Here is a 14631-nt window from a genome sequence, read left to right on the forward strand (position 1 = left end):
CTTCCACTGCCATTAATATTTATTATGCAAACTGGAAAGTGGTGGTTTATAACAGCTTACCTGAGTCTGGAATTAAGCACAATCTATTCATTAATTTGAGTGCTGCCAATATCCAGCAAATAGTAGATCAACAAAGCTTGCGGTAACACCACACACACAAAAGCCAACAAGAAAATGTTTTTGATACATACAGTGGTCCAAAAAAAAAAAAAAAAAAAAAAAGAGTAGTTTACAATTGAAAATTACATAATTTTTTTATTCACCCTCATCTGCTTCCTGTTTTTCTTATTTTTTCTGTTGAAAACAATACTGTTCTGTCATTAATAAATAACCACATGGGAACAAATGAGTAACTCAGTATTACCATGCTAAAAGCCTACCATTACCTGAAAAGAAACTGTGGTTATGGATCTAGCAGGTAATAGTTTCAAAATGTCCATAATTGGTGTGAAGCTATGAACGCTGGACAAATTAACATTTAACCACTACTTTAATGTTAACCACTTACATAATCCATAAGTATAGCAGACTTATGATTTGGGTAAGATGTGAATACATTTTATCAGTCCTCTTTGAGAGCTATTTACTATTTACTTTTTAAATGCAGTTTTCAGGACTTCACTCATATTTCCAAATTGCACTCAAACGACCCATTCTAAAAAACTTACAGAATAAATTTATTATTGTTCAGGTGTCAGTAAAAGTTAATTCAACATCAAACAAAAAAATCACAACATTTGAGGAAGGTCAACGGAGGGTAGCAAGTATACTTCATTTCTTATATGTTATCAACGACAGCACACCTGCAAGAAATCAGAGTCTGGTATAGGCTGATAAAATTCTATGTGAATAGCAGAAGTTGTTCATTTTAGAGATACTAGGTTGTCTGTGCAAAACAAATTATCAGAATATTTTTAAATGGGCTACATTTTAAAAAGAACCTAAAATATAAAATAAACACAATAAACTTAAATTTAAAATGTATAAAATAAACTTGCAATAATAATAATATAAACATAAAATATAAGTCAATCTGTAATGGGCTGCAAATACATATTGCAGGACACAAAGAAATAATTCAACCAAAAATTACAATTAAAGACAAGACGTCCCATTTTGCTGCATGCATCAAATTAAATTGACAAAATGTAATTTTTTTTTTTTTTTTAGAAAGTATATTAAACGCAAGTTAAGTGTTATTTGAAATAACGTTTGTGAAAATAAAATGTCAAAATATTGTTGAAATAATGTTCCATCGTCATTCAGCATAACAAATATGCAGGTAATTATGTAAAAATTAAACAACTTTATTCTGACCCATATATATAAATGAAAAAGTGAACATAAAAATTTTTGTTATATTTTTGTTACGATTAAAAACATATGATAAAACCTAGTGGTTTAAAGGGTAGTGGCAAAGATCGGTAAAGACTGACAATGGCAATTAATTCGTTTTGGGGTGCTGAACTGCCTTAAAGAGTTTTTTTAATGTCATCTAATGATTCTTATTCTAATTAAACCTGACAAGATTTTTTGGGCATATGAACTATCATTACACTAAGCAACATTTTAGTGGTGTCCTCTGTAAATCATATTAAATGTATGACGGTCATTATTTTTTGCTCAGAAAAATATTAATTGAATAGGACATTTTAATGTGTGGGGAAAAAAATAAAGCTGTATAAAACTTTTATTGTTTTGATGCTTGCAACCAACTTTTCCCCTTTGACCCAAACATTACGTGGCATCTGAATCAAGGCTTTTCAACACTTGGTCTCAAGGTGATCGTTAGTAGGTGCATGAATGCAGTTCCCCTCATACAGGTCTCATAGCAGCTCATAACCTCAGGTATGAAGATGTTTCAAACTAACATTTCACAATCAAAGTGTTAAAATATTATTTGGACTTATTTTACTATTTATTAAGTGGTTTAGGTTCTTTCACAAGGATTGTTTCAAAGACTAATAATCAAGAAGATGCTTAAAGGTTAGCTGAGTGCTGGGCTGGAAATGAACCTTAATGGAAGGAAAAATCTAACCAGGAGATGAGAAAGGCTGTTTAAATATAGCCGTCGTTATCAGCTCAATCTATTTTTACATCATCTTCTCACCACCGGCTCTATCATGGGACTGTAGTAATTCTGTCAAAGCCCGAGAGCTTAAGCCATCTCAAAATGTGCCTGATCCACATTCAAACAAAAATATTTAACCTGTAAAAAGGTTGAGAGGTGTAGATATTGTATAAACAAAATCACATAAAGCAAAAATGGTTATAAATCAGTTTTTGTTAGTGGGCTAGTGGTACAAGCTTCTGTCACACATGAGCATGCTGGATCTGGTTTAAGGATAACTGAATTACGGTGATGTAGAGATGCAAGTGTAAGTTATCTAATGCAGTTAATTAACAGGTTTAGTTTCACAGCTTAGCGGAGCAATTTAAATGTAGTTATTGACAGTTCAGTTACTGACGCGTCAAAGTCCAGATAAACGTGCCATTATATGCTGCAGCACTCATTAGGGAATGGAGAAAAGTCAAACAGAAATCAATTACGCCCTAATGTGTTTGTGGACATCCCTTGTCATGCCGTGTCATGCTGAAACAGCTTGAGCTGTCTTCACTAGGCACGTCAAGTCAAATCAAGCCACCTTTATTTCTCTAGCCCTTCATACAAAACAGATCGTGTCAAAGCAGCTTAACAGTGATAAATGCAGCAGAATCAATAATGGAAACTCAACTATGGTGATTCTGCTCTCAAAGTTCTTAAAGGAGAAGTCAACCAGAACAAAAATTTACAGATAATACTCACCCCCTTGTCATCCAAGATGTTCATGTCTTTCTTCAGTCGTAAAGAAATAACGTTTTTTTTTTGAGGGAAACATTTCAGGATTTTTCTCCATATAATGGACTGATATGGTGCCCTGAGTTTGAACTTCCAAAATGCAGTTTAAATGCGGCTTCAAACGATCCCAAATGTGGTTGTAAACAATCTCAGCCAAGGAAGCAGGGTCTTATCTAGCAAAACGATCAGTTATTTTCATTTTAAAAAATACTTTTTAAACACTCGTCTTGTCTTGCTCTGCCTGAACTCTGTGTTCTGACTCAAGACAGTTAGGGTATGTCGAAAAACTCCAATGGCATTTTCTCCCTTAAACTCAAAAATCATTTCAAAATCATCCTACATGCAGAAGTACCAACCCAGTCTTTGCAAAGTGAACATGCAAAAAAAGATCAAACACCCTCAACAAAAAAAGTAAAACAGCGATATAGGACGATTTTGAAGTTGAGGGAGAACATGAGATGCGAGTTTTTCGACATACACTAACTGCCATTAACCGGAACAGTCCAGGCAGAGTAAGACAAGACATGCGTTTGACATTAAAAAGTATATAAATTGTATTATTTTAATGAAAATAACCATTTTTTTAATGAAAATTTACAACCACATTTGGGATCGTTTGAGGCTGCATTTAAACTGCATTTTGGAAGATCAAACTTGGGGCACCATATCAGTCCATTATATGGAGAAAAATGCTTAAATGTTTTACATTATATGTAAAGCTTTGTTTTGGAAGTGGACTTCTCCTTTAAAGACAACAGTGCCATATTTAGCTCAAGTCAGTATTGGTCAGTTCAGATTGGCCATCACGATAAATCATATTACAATCATGATCACAAATCCTGCTTCTCTTGATTTACTAAGCATAATCATTTGTGATATTTGCCCACTGGCTATTTATCCTGGAAATGCATTATTTTAATTTGGCATTTGCGTTGTCTTGCATTAGTAACAAGCCTCCACAAGCTTCCATGGTTGCGGTTGCCAGATGAGTTTAAATCATCCAAGAGTTTAAATCATCCAAAACAGAGCTTTTTCTCTGAAATCGATACATTTTCCACTTAGTGGCTTTTCAACCTGCCAATTATGCTCATGTGCAAAAAAGGCAAACATGTATGTTGGAGCTTAGCAATCTCTAATGAGATATTATGCTCACATAAAAGTGTCATTATCCAGCTTAATTCAGTTCAACTTTTGTTCTCATCTGGTGGTGTCAGTGCAGTCATATCAATACATTTCTGAAAGTTAAGCATTCATGGTAAAGGAAACATTCCAATATCCATTTGTCCTGTTGTCAGAAATAGCATAACCGTGTGGATTATGTCTGAAATACAGTGGGGTAATTGCTTACTGTTAGGTGACACTACACCACGTCCTGTAGACAGTATCTCTGATTATAACAGGTTTATCTGCTTTTACACAAAACTTAAACCAGTTGCTACTCCAGAAATGTAAATTCATTGACCTAATCATGAGCCTAGTCATTCAGTCCTGTCAATTATCATTATGAGCCTATATAAGCAGCACTCTTTGCACAGTCCCAGCCTCAATTCTTTTGGCATTCCTCCACCTTCCCATCTCCTCCATTTATTCTCCCTCTAGGTAGCACCACAATGGGGGGGTTTGGACTCAGAGCTGAAGCTAAGCCTAGGGTTCGAGCCTCCATGGAGGACATTAACCATCAGTACTGGACGGGCAGACAAACTCATTAAATCTAATTTGCCCTGACACTCCATGCTAGGTTTAATGTCTGTATACTTAACACTATAAATAAGGAAACAATAATGAGATTTAAGAGCATCACTGTCATAGGGTATGGAAAAGAACTGCAAATTAATTGTTAAAAATGAATCTTTAGAAGAAAAATAAAATAGAACCATACGGTTTGGAACATGAGAGTAAGAATATAAAGGAATAATTCACTCAGAAGTCAAACTTGAATTTATTTATTGAGGCTGCTAGGGAGCTCTAAGGAGGTTCTAATGAAATTAGACTTCCATGGAGGTGATGTGAGCGCAGCAGGGGTGTAATTATGTTGAGATGAAACCAGGGACTTAGCCTAGAGAAACAATCAAACCAGAGGGGTCTGAGGGATTTTCTGAAAGAGTGAAAAATTTCATAGACTTTATCAGTTGACTGAACTTTGACATGAACAGAAAAAGATAAGAGCAACTAAAAATTCTGAAGCTTCAGCTCTGAAGGCATTTTACACTATCATTAAATGTGAGGATTTACCACAAGACAAGACAGCAGTTGATTAATCCTAGTATAAACATAATTTTTAAATCTGAGTAGTTTCTCCTCAAATGAAGCCATCACAAAATTATGCTTGTTCTTTTTCTTTGTTTTTATCTGAAAGGCTTTTCAAATGCATTGTGAAAGCTGAAAACTGAAAAATGATTTACTGTCAACTTAGATAATGAAAAGAAAACTGAATGGGCATTTACTGAAGTTAGGGCTTCCATATAACACTTTTATCAAAATCACTAATCGCAGATGAAATGATGACTGCTCATAATTTGGATGCACTCTTTGCTAAACTGGATGAGTTTCCACCTTTTTTTTTACGTGGAAGTAAGCCTATGAGTAAGACTTCTGGTTTATTATCCGCTATAGGGAAATAATGAGAAGAATAACAATGTGCAGTAAACGATAAAACAGTTTGCATTACAAACCAGTATGCTCATACTGTAATTAAGATAATACATTAAAAATAATATGCTAAGACACACCAATTTGCAATATCAAGCAGCAAAACAGGCTGTGAGACCGGACGCCAGACCCATAAAATGTACAAATGGCCATGCCCTCTCTTACGGCAAGGAAAAGGTGGATAGCTAAAAGAAAGTACAAAAAGAGAATAAAGTTTGATTTGTGTACCTAATAGGGATGCACCGATACTGGTATCGGTATCGGGCCCGATACTGAGCTCCTGTACTCGTACTCGTACTCGTTAAAATGCCCCGATACCAAAGGCCGATACCACACAGCATGTGACAAGTGCTTATTCAGGCAAAGAAACACCGACAACAGAACAACAGACAGCAGAATGGAGTCATTAGAGGTTAAGGATGTCTACAAAGTATATGTATGCAAATAAAATAATGTTAAACATTCAGTATCAACGCTTGTATAGCTGGTGCGCGCGAGCTGAAAGGCAAAGCACGCAGAATGGATCGAGCGTGCCGCGGCGAAGATGCACGGCTTGTCGAGTTAAGATCCCGCCTTCACATCACTGGAAAGTTTGTAGTTTGGTCGGATATGTCAAAAACAAGTAAGTAAAGCAATGCACAGGTTATTTTACTGAAGAGAGAGAGAGGGAGAGGGAGAGCGACAAAGAGAAAGAGAGAGAGCGCACTTTTGTTGCGTGATCTTTATTGATGTTCGCATATTTAGCACACGCATCTTTTGGATTAAAACAAATTCGTAAATATGAAACAAAAATTATAGAGGCATTTACTATAAACATCATTTATTTTCAACCTTAAGCAGACACGACTGTATGACAAAAGTGAAACTAAGCAGTCTGTGTGAAATGCGCTAGGCTGTACTGTACTTGAGCGCGTTGCGCATGTTTTGCTTGCTTCATGAGTGTTTCTGCATTATTTGAGTCTCTTTAGATTATAGCCCAAATAGCAGCATGTTTCAGATTAAAAAAACGTGACTAATATTTCTGAAAATATCAGAGTTAGGAGATTCATAATGAGTGGTTCCCTGCATTATTACAACAAAACGCATGATTACAGTACTGAGCCGCTGTAATGGAGCAGTTTAATGCTATTAAATTAAAGATGATGTATCATAGAGCAAAAAAAAAAAAAAAAAAAAAAATGAACAGTGAAAGTAACAAAACACATTTTAATGGGCATAATTAAGTGTAAAAAAAATAACTAAGGGATATATAGTCAAACTAAAAATTATTCAGACACCAGCTATACACCACCTAATTTTTGATATATATATATATATATATATATATATATATCTTTTTACTAGTGGGTGCAGGACACAGTTTATGATAATGTGATAATGTGAAAAATGTCTGATAATGTGAGAAAAGGTATCTGAATACATTTTGGTTTGACTGTATCTATTTGATAAATAAAAATTAACCAACTAATACATATTCTTTTAGTTTCTGTACCCAATGTTTTACAAATTTACTGGTAAATTTTAAAATATCGGTGTCGGTACTCGGAATCGGCAAGTACCAAAAATAAAAGTATCGGTATCGGGCGAGTACTGGAAAAAGTGTTATCGGTGCATCCCTAGTACCTAATAGTACAAAAAAAAAAAAAAAAAAAAAAAAAAAAAAAACACCCAACAGGGAATAAAGCTTTCATTGCAAAGGTCAGCTTGTTGCCATAACTTGGGTCCTGTTGTCTATTGACTTAATCATTGAAATAATACTTCTTATAGGCTACTTATTAATTACGTCATACTCATGTTGGCACTGAAAAAGCAAACTGTTATTTTAAGAGAAACTGTTGACATCTTAGTGGTCACAGTTATTTTAATCTGGTTACTAAAGGTGCAGATTTATAAAATATTGTGAGATGAACTGCATGTTCACACACTAAGTGCAATACATATACAGTATGTTTGGGAAAGTTTGTCACATTCAAGTCAAATTTTTATGTAGAGCTTTACACAATACAGATTGTTTCAAAACATTATTTTCAAAACTGCTATGACCCGACTTCAATTTTAGCTAGAGTGTCATAATTCAGCTCTTCAGTTCAAGTGTTTGTATTCTTCTCCAAATAGCTGCTGCTAAGTCTACTCTCCAAAACACGAACTGCGGTTTACAGTAGTTAAGCCACAAACAGGACAGCTTTCCAAAGTCATTCAACTGAACTATATGAGACTGCAAGTGGCCAACCATGTCGAATCCATTTAATTTAATATTAAATATCATTAGAGCAAGGTATCAGTGTACATTTGATAACAACAGTGCCCAAAACATTTTTTCAATAGCTAATTTGTTTAACAGAGAAACGGGCTGGTAAAATATACAAAATGGGTTCTGAAACCAATCAATTTGAAACAGGTGTGTGTGCACCGGACTGAAGGAGTGCTGGAGACATATTTAAATTAAACTTTAGTATTAACTGTAGGAAACATTAAAATAATGAAGTTGCAATTCAGAAGCAGGTCTGGGCCCGTATTCCCAAAACATCTTAAGGCTAAAAGTAGCTCATAACTTGCCGATTTAGGAGAAAATCTGAAAAATAATGGGCATGTCATAATAATTAGGACTCCTACTGTCACGGTACGTGCTGGATAGATGAGTCAAGAGACGAGATACGATACAAATAACAATTTAATATAACTCTTAGTAGGAACAGGCAGGAACAGAACGATAATCCACACACATCCAAATAACGTCAAGGACCGACAGCAAACTCAAATCACAAGCAGACTTATAAAGGGTGGTGATTAAGACACAGACAGGTGTAGTAAATAAACTAATCAGGACAAAATGAGGACAGGAAGAACCAAATATGGGCACAATGGGAAAAACAAACATAAACAGTCCAAATGGCACACAGAACTCTGACATTACTCCCCCCTCCCGGAAGGCGCGACCTCGCGGCGTGGAAAGGGAGTGAAAATAATAAAGTCATTGTGGGAGGAGGCTCTGGTGGCGGACGGTCTTCCGGGAGGAGGACAATAAACAAAGTCCAGGGTGGTGACGACGGAGGGAGGAGCCAGGGAGAACTCAGGAGGGACCCGGAGCAGGAGGAGCCATGCGAGACCCAGACCACAGCCATCATGACGACCCACGGTGGAGCCGACGGAGGGAGGAGCCATGGTGGAGAAAAGGCTGACGACTCCAGGGGGGCGACCGACGGAGGCGGAGCCGCTGGCGGAGGAGCCCGAGGCGGAGACGGAGAGCCGAAGATCCAGGGCGACACCGACGATCCGGAGGGCCAAGGCGGAGCCCTAGGCTCTGGCGACCGAGGCGTAGGCGGAGATCCGAAGGTCCGCGGCGGAGCCGGAGCGACAGAGGATGGAGGCTGTGCCAGAGGGAGGAAGGAGGTCCACAGAGCCGGTGGGACGGAGTGACGAGGCGCAGCCGTAGGAACAGAGTCCTGAGGTGATGAAGGGCCGACGACCGACCAGGGCGGAGCCGGAAAGACGAGGGAGCCCGGTGGAGCTGGTGGACCGATGGGCGACGATGGAGACGAGGGCGCTGAGAGCCGTGGTGAAGCCGCAGGGTCGGAGGGCTGAGGCGGAGTTCTGGACTCTGAGGCTGGAGGCGGAGATGAGGGATCCTCCAGCCCTGACGCCGATGGAAGCTGGCAGACCCGCGGCGCACCCACTGCACAGGTGGTGGGCTGAGGGTGAGCAGAGGGGCTGTCAGGGGACAGCGGTGAGCAGACAGATGTTGACATAGGCAGAAGAGGGAGGGTGGGTGGGGATTCCATACAGGCAGGCATAACGAGACAGGTAGATACTTCTGTAAAGAAGTCTATTAAATCCCCAGAGTTATTCTCTAGATCTTCCGTAGAAAAGTCAATCAAGTCCCCAGAGTTATCCTCTAGATCTTCCGTAGAAAAGTCAATCAAGTCCCCAGAGTTATCATCCAGCTCACCCCCAGCAGTGGTGCAGTGGGCAGGGCTCTCCATAGCCCTCACTTGCTCCATCTTGCACTCCCCCGTCATGGTAGATGTAGCCGGCTCTCGCACCTGATCGGATGTGTAGGGCTCTTTAGCTCTGTCGCTCGTGGCTCTGGCTCGTCATCCGCGGTGGGCTCGGGCTCAAACTCCGCGTGTCGGGGTGCTGGTTGGCTGGGCTCTGGGTCTTGAGTGCGGCTGGTGTCATCCTCCGCGGTCAACGAAGATCTACAGGACACCAGCACCCACTCCATGTAGTCGGCGAAGCTCTCTCGTGGACCCTCCCCAGACAGCTGCGCTTTCGTGGCGATGTTCAGTCCTGCACGGTAAAATATGCAAAGGCTGCTGTCCGGGAAGTGTGTGAGTGGTACGAGGTGGACAAAGTCTCTAGTGTGGTCCACGAGAGAGCGATTCCCCTGCTCCAGGAGAAGGAGGAGGACAGCAGGGTTATCCATAACAAAAAACAAAAAAAACAAACACTGAGAAAAAAAAAACGGAAAAAATAAAGCAGGGAAACGCCGGGGATAAACTGTAGGGTCGGTCCTTCTGTCACGGTACGTGCTGGATAGATGAGTCGAGAGACGAGATACGATACAAATAACAATTTAATATAACTCTTAGTAGGAACAGGCAGGAACAGAACGATAATCCACACACATCCAAATAACGTCAAGGACCGACAGCAAACTCAAATCACAAGCAGACTTATAAAGGGTGGTGATTAAGACACAGACAGGTGTAGTAAATAAACTAATCAGGACAAAATGAGGACAGGAAGAACCAAATATGGGCACAATGGGAAAAACAAACATAAACAGTCCAAATGGCACACAGAACTCTGACACCTACATGTTTCCAATTTGAATATTCCACAAAGCGTTTTAGCACTAAAACTAGCTCCTAAATCTGTGAAATGTTAGGAGTAGTGGAGAGGACTCCTAAGGCACTAAGAGTCCATTTATCCCAAAATGGCTGTTGCTAGCAATCTGCCTTTGAACTTAAACGTTTTAGAAACATTCTGCATTTATCTGCACACATATGTTTTCCAACTTTTTTGGTTTTGGAGGTTATACCAACTCCAAATTTTGTCAGAGATTTAGGCCTATTTATAGAAATATTGCAGAGTTGGATATTATTTTGCCATATTCAAATAAAGATTTAAAAATAAAAAATGTCGCCACATTCAAATAAAGATTTTAAAATACAGGCTAAATGTCACTAATTAAACAACTATATGTTCAGTCTAAATGTCAGCCTCTTACATGTATGCTTTGCGTAAACAGTTACTGAATATGCATGAACAGCCAAAATCACATGACAGCCCTATAAGATGAACAAACGACTCGAAAAACCCGAAGACTCGAAACAGGTAAACTAATTGCAGTACAGAACCTAATAGGATGTTGCATGCGCAACTGAACGAATCACTCCCTGAGACGACTCGTTCTTCCCGAGTCACATTAAAGATTTGTTCAAAATGAACGAATCATTCAAGAACGACCCATCAGTAATTCGTAGCATCGTGAACGCACATCCTAGAGCCGGTGCTACACACGCTTTGTGCTTAAAAAGTATACTTTTTTTTTTTTTTTCCGAAAAAAATGAACAATCGTTTCGCTAGATAAGACCCTTCTTTCTCAGCTGGGATCATTTAGAGCCCTTTGAAGCTGCATTTAAACTGCATTTTGGAAGTTTAAAAAATCGGGGCACAAATGAAGTCCATTATATGAAGAAAAATCCTGAAATGCTTTCCTCAAAAACCATAATTTCTTTACGACTGAAGACAGAAAGACATGAACATCTTGGATGACAAGGGGGTGAGTACATTATTTGTATATTGTTGTTCTGGAAGTGGACTTCTCCTTTAAGGTCTAATTCTTTCTATTAACTTAACTACGGTTTCTGCCTCAATAAACTTATAATTTTCTGCTTATTGATAGTTAAGGTAGTTGTTAAGGTAGGTATGGGGTTGAAATAAGGCATCTAAAATATGGTCAGGCATCAATATGTGCTTTATAAGAACTAATAAACAGGCAATATGCTAGTAATAATGCATGCTTATAATCAACTAGTTTATAGTGAGAACTGGTTGTAAAAGTGTTTGTGATATGTTAGCATACCACTTATTAATTACCTATACATTTTTATTATGTTTAGTAAATGATTAGTTCTTGAAGTGACTTGAAGTTGAACTTTAATATAAAGTGTTAACCATGTTGGATGCAGTTCTGAAAGTGAGGCAGAGGAAGAAACCCGCACTGAGTATTTCAGCCTTAAGCTACAGTGTTCAGGATCAAATGGATTACTTTGAAAGACAGTACCAGACAGCTGGATGGATCTTGCCAACGGGAGGGTTTAGACACAAGTGCCAGGCGAAGTGCCTTGGGCAGCGGCTCTGCACAGCAGAAGGTTCAGCGACAACATGATATTATGCATAACTTTGATGCAAGCTATAAATAATCCTTCAAGTTGGGTTTGTCTCGTCGATTTAAGTTAAGTCTGAAAAAGCAAATATGATTTCATTGATAAACAACTTCTAGATACACCAAATTCAATAATGTGACCATAATTAGATAATGCATTCAGCTGGGAGTATTCTTGTAATGCACTGTACTCGCTGCAATAGCATTGCTTAGTTGCATGTGCTGTCTGTGTTGTTTCAACACTCAGTACACTAAAGCAATAATGTAAATCAGGAAATGCCACAAACACATTATCTGCTGGTTATAATGCTCTTCTCCATCACTTGATCATCATTTGATGAATTACTGCTGCCATGATTGCTATAAATGAGCATGAACATTCCTTTTAAATAATCGTCTGCAACATTAAGCATGGCAAACAAACAGTGCTGACCTTTGTGAATGAAACGCATAATAAACCTAATTATAAACCACAGAAAGGAGGCATCATCTGGTCACCATGAGCAAACAGAGCTATATTTCATTATTTAAAAAACACTTTCAGAGCTCAGCAGTGAAAGGCTTAAGTTTGCCTAGGAGCCCTGTATTATCCTCCAGTGTGAAAGTCACATCAATACACTGAACAAAGTCACATGCTGTGCGAGCTCACAGGAGGAAACCACTAATACTGATTTGTGATCATAACTGCCAGCTACTACAGAAGATAAGAGACATTTGGAAAATCCACATTTATATGCATGCAGTGATATTATCATCAGTCACAGTAATATGCAATAATAACACCAGCTGCCGTTGGAAAATGTATGAGGTCTAATACCATAGAGATCAAACTGTATCAAATACTGTACGTCTTTTGAACTACAGTGTAATGTCTCATGATCTGAACATCAAGAGGTCATGATTACATAATTATGCATGACAATTACATAATCTGTACTGTATATGCACAACAATATCAAAAGGTATTTTGACCCCTATAATTGGTTTTCTGAGGCATTTATTGCAATTTTATTGGGACATATTTTAAACCACAAATTACAGCACGCTGTCCATTTATGTCTGCAAATGCGTTTGAAATAATTGGGCCATCCTGATTCGTCCACTGTATTGTCTACCATAGCGATGAAATTTAATGAATGAATATATTCACTGTTTCAAATGATAAGCCTTGTCCTCTATATGCTTTATGATTTCAGATAACAAATATTATGTAATGATAACAGGATATATCTTGCATATTTTAAGTCCTTTTTTGTGATTTACTGTTTTCTACATAAAATCATCCTTCATAAGATAAAGATCATTCTGTGAAAATGCAACCTTGATATCTTTAATATTGACTAAAGCCATGTCAAAAACTGAAATCAAAGTGAAATGGGTGAAATCAAACTTTGATGCTTGTCGTCTCATTATTAGAGTTCAGATTATAGAAAATCTCACACACAGTTTCATGCAACATTTCACAGCAAAAGAGCAGACAACTTTTTCACCCAACTCAACTAACATGTCATGTTATGTCATATTTCTTCAGATAAAATGAGTTATCCTTCACTGAGACTGAGTGTCTGCTTGGATGCAATGCACAATGTATGTGTGTTAAGTGAACTTCACTGTCCTGCTTCATTTCACACATTAAGGCAAAGAACATGTGGCAGGGCAGATAACATTGTCAGCAGAAGCACAATTGGTGAGCAAACAATTGCCTAAATTATTAACATCATGTCGCTTTTATAAAGAACTATTGTATGAATAGCTTTTGAGAGCAAAATATCAAAAGCTATACATGCCCTTGAAATCGTATAAGCCTTGAAATGTTCTAAAACAGAAATAGCTATTTATATCTATGCATCTATCTTGCTATAATCTCACTGGCTCACTTTGCGGAGCGCCTTTTTTATGTTTTAACTCTGACTGAAGGACTGACCCACAGATAAATAGGTTAATCGGTATGCATATAAACCCAAAGCGTCCCTCCAACCGTATCCTAGGACGTTATGCATGAATAGAACACGAATAGGAGTCACTTACTAGTGGTGTTGTATTTGACGCCGTTAATGTACTCCGGACACGGTCGCTCAATTATTCGTCCAGAGTTGCTTCTTGGCCAGCAAGTTCCGATTTCATCCGTGGTGGCGTTACAATAGAGACCTTGGAGGAAAATACAACTGGTGTTGATTAATATGCATTGAATAAAAAAGCGCTGAATAAAACAAAAGCGCTAACAAAGAATGTAATCCCCACCGTCGACACTCATCGACGCGAAAGACGAATTGTCGTATAAAGTGTCCTGAAAAGCATCTATAAGAGTACAGTTGGTGTCGCCGAATTCCTCTAAGAAGAACTGAAAGAGGGACGCATCCATGATTAAAAGCAAGTACAGGCTTCAGAAGGCTGAATAAGCGATGAGTCTGCCTCCCTGTCAACTTGATACAGTTTCGTCTCTTCTTCACTGATGACAAATGCTCCTTGAGCGCGTGTGACCGCGCGATTCAAGCAATCCTGGGGATTGTTTTGTGCGCGCGTCCATTGACAGGATGATGGTGATGTCATAATGAAATGTCTAGGATCAAAGCAGCCGCTCTAAAAATATTTCCTTCTAAAGACTTGCCCGTTAACGTCGTAAGATATTTTGTTATTAATTTGATTCAAATGTTAAGATAAATCAACATGTTTACGCTGAACAGTGTGTTATCAAAAGTAGTTGGAGAAGAATTAATAACCAAAAATCCTCATTAGCCTTATTAAGCAAATA

The 14631-nt window shown here is 38.3% G+C and overlaps 1 protein-coding gene across 1 annotated transcript in view; it reads right to left on the reverse strand.

The window, feature by feature from the left end:
• Positions 1-14392, reverse strand: part of LOC127153978 (corticotropin-releasing factor receptor 2) — a 110828-nt gene extending 96436 nt beyond the window's left edge. The window contains exons 1-2 of the mRNA XM_051095313.1: positions 14121-14392; positions 13908-14027 (exon numbers count right to left, since the gene is read on the reverse strand). Coding sequence (XP_050951270.1) covers positions 13908-14027; positions 14121-14241 — 241 coding nt within the window. The 5' untranslated portion in view covers positions 14242-14392. The remainder of the gene's footprint in view (positions 1-13907; positions 14028-14120) is intronic.
• Positions 14393-14631: the final 239 nt, after the last annotated feature.

The sequence above is a fragment of the Labeo rohita genome, chromosome 2, assembly GCF_022985175.1.
Source record: "Labeo rohita strain BAU-BD-2019 chromosome 2, IGBB_LRoh.1.0, whole genome shotgun sequence".
Lineage (NCBI taxonomy): Eukaryota > Metazoa > Chordata > Actinopteri > Cypriniformes > Cyprinidae > Labeo > Labeo rohita.